Consider the following 8,610-nt stretch of genomic DNA (forward strand, 5'->3'; position numbering starts at 1 on the left):
TCGTTAATTGTCAATGTCAAGTTTGAGTATTTCTATATAATAATGAATATTTATCGCTTAATTAGAATGGCCTGTTCGATGCAGGAATTACGAAAGATATATATTCCGTTCCGGTTTTATTCATTGCATGATTACATCGTTTAAAATCCTAGAATGTCTAACAACAATTCTCCAGCCCGACGTACATTTTTAATACATTAATTTTCTAATGTGGAACACGTTCCTTTGCATAACTTGAACGATCACTTTTATTTTTTGGAAAAATGCGAATATTATATTTTATAATATTTTGTTGCAGTATGTTGTATGTTGTATATTGTAGCGTAATGTATAGTATAATATTAATTTTATTATATTATATCTGTGATATGATATAATAAAAAATATTAATATTGATAAAAGACAAGTGTTATAATATTATGATGTGGTATCATATAATGGATATAATATTGTAGTAGATAATATAGTATTAATGTTGTATTATATACTATAATGTTACATTTATTACACGACGTTATATAATATTATATTTATCATATGATATTATACAATATTATATTGCAATGTCAAATTACATAATTAATTAATTCAAAATAAGAAACAAAAATGATTCAAGGATCACCGTGTCGTCTTTCCTGTATTTCTTTCCGCGTCGTATGCAAATCGTCACCAATAAATATCCTAATCTCGAGATTCAGTCTTCTAGGGCTATCCACTCCAAGGTCTCATACCTTTCACCTTTAATTAGCCGAGACAGTCTCAGCGAATCGTTTGAATCCTTCAACAGTATCTAAATCCTTGATGACGTCCACAGTATTCGTCTCCTTTATGGTCGTGGTCTCCGGAATTATAGTGGTAACGTCCTCGATATTATTTTCCGTGGTAGTGCCGACGATCTTCATCGCTTCGTATTCATACTTCTCCGTGCTGGCATAGTCCTCCTCGACGCTCGATTTATGATTCGCCGGGACTGTCGCCGCCTTCCCGGAATCGTCGTTGTTCCCCCTCAAGCCTTTCTTCGTCTCGTCTTTGGCGTCGAGAACGGTTTCTTGGTAACGCGACGCGACGAAACCTGACGGACTATCGTTATCTGTGTGTTTCGATCGCTCCACCGCCAAGTGTTTAGCGATCGTCTCCAGAGGAGTCCATACCTTGTTCACAAACTGTTGACGGTCGTCCGTGTCCATCGTTTGCGACCGGTGAATTATGTCGTGTCTGAAAGAAAAATTATGGTTGTTGTTGAATAGATTAATTTATTTATTAGGAGTGTTGAAGTGGATTTAAGGAGTCCTACTTTTGAGGCATTTTATTTTGGAGCAGTAAATGAAGGAAATTATCTATTAGAGATAGGTCTGGGTTAGGTGTTGATTAAGTCTAGGATAGGTTTGAGTTAGGTGTGACCTGGGTTAATTTTAATTATAATTAACTAATATAACATTTGCTTGGTTATGGATAAATAGAGGAAGGTGTTTTAAATATCTTTAGATCAGGCTTAAGTCTCGGTTAAGTGAAGCTTAAGTCTTAGTCAAGTCAAGCTTAAGTCTTGCTTAGATCAGGCTTAAGTCTCAGTTAAGTCAAGTTTAAGTCTTACTTAGATCAGGCTTAAGTCTCAGTCAAGTCAAGTTTGAGTCTTGCTTAGATCAGGCTTAAGTCTCAGTCAAGTCAAGTTTAAGTCTTGCTTAGATCAGGCTTAAGTCTCAGTTCTTAGTTCTGCCCAATGAAAATAATAAAAAACATTCCGTCAAAAATCCCTTATACCAAGAACAATTATCACGCAAGACAGTTCTTAACACATTCTGTCACCGCGTCTGACAATACCTCGACTGCGAAACGAGAATGCGTCGCTTAAAATTTTATTAGCCGCGTCTCTCCAACGCTTCTATGCACTCTACATTCTTTACGGCGTATAATCCCCATACAACGCGTCGACATGACGTTTTCCATGAAAGCGAGCGAACCAGAGGTATGCATACTATGAAGCAATCCGGTCATCGGAGCGAATTTACGACGAACCTTTTTCCGCGTGTGTTTCGTACGAATTTAGTCAGTGACATTTCACGTGGCCGTTCGTTAACGAGCCACGGGACGACGGTCTCGTTCGATTTTCTTGACGCTTCTCCTTTTTTTTATTTCTTTAGAGCGAACCCTCGCCAATCGTGCACAGACACACGTTCGGTGAAAGTCTCGCCGGTTCGTCGATCTTCCCGGTGATTTTGTAGATAAATCTAGTGAGGAATCCATGGACGATCGGCATTGTAAATGATTCCACGATTTACGGACCGTATGCGAGACAAGGATCGTCGTTTTCTGTATCGAGAATTAGTTCGGGGACCGTGCTATTCCAGGATTATGCAACCATAACTAGGGGTGACATTGCACAGAGGTTATAGTCCAATTAATTCAATAACATTTAACATTTAAAATTCAACTATTTCATATCGATAATTTTTTCAGTTTTATCGCTCTATAAAATTCCATAAACAAATATAAAAATTTTGAATCAATGATAGCTAAAACTACCACCCCTTTTACTATTTTTAGTGATAATTTCATTGCAATATCTTTATCCGTTTAAAAGTGATAACAATTTATCGCTGGATCTTTCGAAAAGGACCACTGTGCCTTGCGTTAGTATATCTCCACAGCGTGGGTGGCGAATTTCCATAATATTCAACGTTTCATACTGACCTCTACAAAGCCCCTGATCATTCCTATAATTTACGTTTCTCGATAATCTTATGTAATTTAATATAACCCGTTGTGTCTGCCTGCTGCTTTCGTAACAAGGCTCGTGTCACATCGCTCGTGGTTAACAGTTCGCACGGAATAAGAGAGGTCCTCCTCTGATCAAAACATGTACCACATACCTAGTCATCTTGTTCTTCCTCTTAGGATACAAATTCAGGTGGAAGATCATCTGCTGCCTCTCCTCCTCCTCCGTCAGTGGCTGATTAGGCACTGCCATCACCTGTTGGGGCACAGGGGCGTAGAACTTGGGCACTTTGCTGGATTGGAATGGTCGCCTGATGTCGTAGTCGTCCGCAGGGACCTGTTTAGGTCTGGTGTTCTTCTTGTTCTGTTCCAGGACGTCGCTGATGGGGTAGATGTCGAGCATCACGCTGAAAGGCTTCGGTTTTCGTCGCTTTGCCATGTTGTAGGCTGCCACGTTCTCGTATTGCTGATCTATGGTAGGCACGGGCTGTGCAGCGTAGGCCACTGGTCTGTTGTAGGGGTCGTAGTAGGGGTTGTACCTCTGCAACCCGGTGGGAGCGAATCTGTAAGGGTTGGATGACTTTCAAGTGAGGGCTGAAGCGAAAGGGCATCTAATGATTTTTGGGGAGGAGGTGACATTTTTACCGGACCATTGTCAAAGAAGCGAAGCTTTGATTTTTATATCTTCCCTAGCTCCTAACAGTGACGTTTATTAATAATAATATAGGGATATTTATCTATGGTGTCTCGAAAATTAATGAAAGGTTTCCTGAGGCCATTTCAAGAAACTTCTTCCTTTATAGAATTGTTCTACGAGGCTTTGTTCACGAGTTATTGACGATAAACTGTTTGCGCCATGCCCCGACTGCAGTCGCTCCGCCCTCCGTCTACGATTGGCCAGTGTTTTTCATTGATAACTCTTAAACGAAGCCTCGTAGAAAATTTTTGTAAAGGAGAAAGTTGCTTCAAATTACCTCACGAACCATTTTCACATTCCCAAAATCCAAAAGAGGATATTTTTTATAATAATTTCTATACAACTGTTTAATTTAACGGACCTAACATTAGACGTAGCCAGCAGGTTGACGTCCCCCGGATGCTTCGGTTTGTACTGATAGAAAGGATCCTCGTTCGAGTACGGATAGCTATCGTCTTCTTCAGACCTATCGCTGTTGGACATTATCTCGCCGATGTCAGAGGTCATGTCGTACTTCTTCGGGTTCACGTAAACCCCAGTGAACTTGATACCTCTGTTCGGCAGCTCGGCGTCGTTCGTCAGGTACTTGATGATATCTTGGATGCTCCTCGATGCATGAGGGTATCGGTATTGTGTCAACTGAGGATACTTTAGACGTTTGAAGGCTGTCGGCTGCTGCGACTTTAATTCCCAGTGGAACGGAGTCGGCCGGCTCTCCTCGGAGCTCTCGTCTTCGTTGATCGAGCTTGGGTACCTGTGTCTGATCAATATTTATTAAGGTAAGTCAAGCTACTTACAAATTCATTCAGCTAATTAATATTTGATCAGAGGGCTGTGCAAAGATTTTTGCAATTTGTTTGATGTTCATGGGGTTCGATTTTAGAACTAATTTAGACCTAATTTAGATTTAGTTTAGATCCAGTTTAGACTTAATTTAGACCTAACTTAGTCCTAATTTAGGCCTCATTTAGACTCTCAACGTTCAAGCTACTTAAATATTATTTTGTCTGCATTAAGTCATGGCTTATAATTTTTTATTAGGTTTGATCTAGATTAGATCTGATATTTTTTTGAGTTAGGTCTGGGTTAGGTCTACACTAATTCATCAAAAATCCCTTCTTTCGTCCATATCTCAAGAACTAAGGCTATCGAGCAACATGACCAGACAAAAGCTGTCGAAAACGTCTTTACCCACAACATAATTCACCATCATCGAAATCCGGTTTTCCTGAAATAAATCACACGTCCTCCTCGAATCGAAACCACTGCGTCTAGACTACGATAAATTATCTCTCAGAGCAATGATGTATTCCAGAGAAATTTAATGAAATTCCATCGATAAATAAAAAATCCTAATTTACGAACGAACTAAGAAGACTCGTAAGATTCTGTTACGTAAAATGACATTTGACCGGCTCACGCATCGTCCGTTCGAAATTTCCCAAAAAATGTCAGATTCGAAACAGCCTCGATGGACGATCAAACACCGGCGTCCAGCTGCGCGATGTCGCAACGATCCACGACGATTATCAGCGATTCCGATTGCGTTGCCGATCACGTAATCGAGACGACGTCGCGAGCGGATTGCGCCAAGATGGTCGTGTACCTTTGTCTCACGCGGTAGACGGCCGCGTGGTTGTCGAACAGCTGTTTGCCCTCCGCGGCCGGTTCATCGCCGCTCCTCTCCACGGATTTTAACACTCTTTTCCGTAATTTGTAGTTGTTCAGATTTTGCGATCGCAGCTCGGCGTCGGCCAGCTGGTTGTCGACGCCAGAGTAAGGGAATATATTTCCGCCGTTCCCATTGTCGGATCGGTCCTGGAGAGGAACCTGGTGATCCGAATGATTCGATGATAATACATCCATTCCGTTCGCGAACCTCCTGGTCGCGTTCGTCGGCTTCTTCAAGGCATGGTGAAGGATGTACATGTGCTTCGACTCCTGGTTCACTTTGCTGTTCACGGCTGTGGCGGATGCGAAGTCGTACAGAAATATAGCGACCTAAAATCAAACACCAAGAGAAATCGATAGGGTGACATATTTTTAAGCTTCCCAAATCTTTTTGTTGTCTCCTTGCATTACTTTATAGCATCTATATTAATACCACTTTTATCTTCTCAATATAGACGACTTATTTCTTCTTAAATAACAGAATAATTAGTTTATTAAAATTGTTTAAACATTTTCTGTGCTCTGGTTAAAGAAAAAGATCCATTGACTCATTTGAAGAAACTCTTTCCTTTCTGAAAATTTCCTCCCTGCCTTCGTTCAGGAGTTATTAAAGAAAAAGACGGACCAATCAGGGAACACAGTCTACAGTGGCGCTGCGATCACGAGAGCAGGACGTAGGCCTTGATTGGTCCACTTTTGATCGTCCATAACTCGCGAACGAAGCTTCGTAGAAAATTTTCGCAAAGGAAAAAGTTGCTGAAAATTACCCGTTCCAAAGAATGGTAATATTTTTAATGTTCCAAGGATTGTTAATATTTAATTATTTCAACAGGTTAAAGGTAATACATATATAAATTCTTTTGTTGTAATTTACAGGAACGGAATGAGAAATGAATGGTTATTTTTCCCAGAGAAAATGTTAGAAAAAATTCTATTTGCTATAGTTAAGTATCTCTGTGATTTCCACAGTTCTGCATAAACAGGTTATATTTGCAACGAAATCTGCATGCGCCGGAAGACTGAGCGCGTTAAACTCACAGCGTGCTCGGTGCTTTCTCTAATTAAACAGTCCGGTCGATTGTATCTGGCATTCATGGTTGCGATATCAGTGTGGTTTTTCCGATGGGAAAATCCACCAACAGAAAAATATTATTCTCTACCAAGGAATATTTGTCGTCGGTTTCCAACGCGATCTATGCGACCGCCGCGTTAACGAGAGTTAATTTGTGTCGGTGCACAGTTAACGCCCTATATGTGAAGCGCGCAGAAATCGTCTTTGACGCTTGGCTCGCCATGCATGGAAGGGTTATGCAGAGATTTGCGGTGAAATTGTGATTTTTAGCATCGCCGCGGCGCGCCTGTTACATTAATCATGGGAGAAAACACGGCGAGATGTAATTGCGGTCATTGTTTTACGGAATGCCGCCTCGTTAAGGCACACAAAGGGACGAGAGCTTTGCTTTTTCACGACAATCGTCGCCCATTGTCGGACCGAGCAACGCCGTTTATCTCGTTTCACATATTATTTATTATAATGACGGTGTGCGAACCCGCTCCTAATTGCTCATATTATGGGAGGATTCATCATTGTTTGTGAATCGGACTGTTTAATTGAATGTTCTGTTTTAATTCCTGGGGCAACTGAGTCGCCGCTTATTATAAAATTATAGCAAAATAGCATTATAACATTATAGTAATATAGTAATATAGTAATATAGTAATATAGCAATATAGTATTATAGCAATATAGCAATATAGCAACATAGCAATATAGCAATATAGCAATATAGCAATATAGCAATATAGCAATATAGCATTATAGCATTCCCGTTTTCTCAATTTTACTCCAATACTTTAATACAATATTTCCTATAAAACTAAACTTTTACCACGATGCCTCTGAATCTTAATTTCGTTAACAAATTATTCCAGCGTCTTCTACATCCTTTAAAAAATACCGTAGCATGGTTCTCAATGTTTCCAAATTATTAACACATACAGGTACGATTTTATAACAAATATCTAATGGACTCGCGGTTATCTAGAGCAACTTTCGAGCAATTAAAAACCCAGTGGCCTGATTGAAATCGCTCCGAGACAAGGTACCTAATAAATTATTAATTTTCTATTTACGTCATCGGCCCTCTCTCGGCCGCGCTAGTGAACGAGTTAAATCGCGCGAACGTACGAACACGGATAATGTTTAGACACGATCCGACGCGGTGAACTGTTAATGAGCGATGGATAATGGTCCAGGATCACGCCGAGGAAGTCATTGAACCGGATGACCGTGGCAACAGGAAGCAACCGGGCCGGCCGCGATCGACCAGATCGAGGGATTGCGCAAGGCACGGTGTAATTAGTTGGGTGATCCAACGTCAATTAACATTGGTCGAGCTAGGACTTGGAAAAATGGTGTTATTTTTATTTGAATGGAAATTAATGAAACGATATTTTTTTAAATGACAATTATTATCATATGTTTTGATATTAATTAGAAAGTAGTTTTGTAATAATTAGTGTTGTATGGTATGTTTTTGGAAAGCTAAGAAATTTTTCTTTAATTAGTGAAGGTAGTGGAATAATATATTGTGAACTGAATATAGTAAAAGAGTATAGTGCGGTCAGAATTTGGTGACACAATACATGGGACCCTAATTTAATAAAACAGTACATTATGACCTGAATATATTAATGGAGCATTACTAAACAAACTTGCTACAATTAATACAAACACATCAAATTAACATTAACTCTCCCGATTATCCTAATGCCTCAAACCTAATCCACTAAAACGAAAATGATTAAACAAAACTCGTCAGTCAGGTAATCGTGCGTGAGACACACATACTCACCAATACCACTGCAACGACGACCATAACTCCAATAGCGAATTTCCTGGTAATGACACCGTACCGGCTCCTGGCCTCGCGATCACTATGATCAGAATAAAGTCCCAGCTGTGATATACTAATCGCAGTCCTCCGTTCCGTCTCAAGCATGTCCTCTCGCGGAATCTGCTGGCCGGTATCCACCGTAACCATTCATCGGCGTGCTCCAAATTACCCGGAGCCGTCGAACCGTGCGCGCTCTTCGAGAGCTACTTGAGAGCGGACCACTGTGCGATCGACATCGATAGTGCTCTGCCAAAAGTTTGAGCGAACGTGTTGAGAAGCAACGTGTGCTCTAACTCAGAACGACGGGCACCAGGACGTGAAACATTCCGCGAGAAAATTCGTTAGAGCTGCCACAATTTATTAATGGAGCCGATCATCGTCGAGAATTATTATCAATTATTACAATTATTTTTATCGATTATTTTTATAGCTTATTTTTATCGATTATTATATTTTCACTTGGGTGTAGGAGATGGTTTCGCGTTGGCACGCAGGATTTAGCAAGAAAGCCGGACGGTGTTCCCCCGAAGCACCATATGCGACTAACGAGCTCCCATTTCGCGCCGCGGAGTTTTCACTGGCGATTCTATCGCGGGCATAGAAAATTTCTTTACACGTGGGGGAGGCTCTCGT

The 8,610-nt window shown here is 40.5% G+C and overlaps 1 protein-coding gene across 1 annotated transcript; it reads right to left on the reverse strand.

Moving 5' to 3' along the window:
* Nucleotides 1–740: 740 nt before the first annotated feature.
* On the reverse strand, nucleotides 741–8,124 carry LOC144477118 (uncharacterized). Its single transcript, XM_078194584.1, has 5 exons — nucleotides 7,936–8,124; nucleotides 5,016–5,410; nucleotides 3,771–4,169; nucleotides 2,868–3,275; nucleotides 741–1,215 (listed from the first exon to the last, which is right to left on the reverse strand). Exons 1-5 carry the CDS (start codon nucleotides 8,122–8,124, stop codon nucleotides 741–743), a joined length of 1,866 nt encoding a protein of 621 aa, XP_078050710.1.
* Between the last annotated feature and the right edge of the window lie 486 nt (nucleotides 8,125–8,610).

This window comes from Augochlora pura, chromosome 11, assembly GCF_028453695.1.
Source record: "Augochlora pura isolate Apur16 chromosome 11, APUR_v2.2.1, whole genome shotgun sequence".
Lineage (NCBI taxonomy): Eukaryota > Metazoa > Arthropoda > Insecta > Hymenoptera > Halictidae > Augochlora > Augochlora pura.

Coding starts and splice junctions, on each gene's coding strand:
- LOC144477118 (XM_078194584.1), bottom strand. CDS start 8,124: ATGGTTACGGTGGATACCGGCCAGCAGATTCCGCGAGAGGACATGCTT. Junction 5,411..7,935: donor TCGTCGTTGCAGTGGTATTG/GTGAGTATGTGT, acceptor GTTTGATTTTAG/GTCGCTATATTTCTGTACGA. Junction 4,170..5,015: donor GTCTACCGCGTGAGACAAAG/GTACACGACCAT, acceptor AATATTGATCAG/ACACAGGTACCCAAGCTCGA.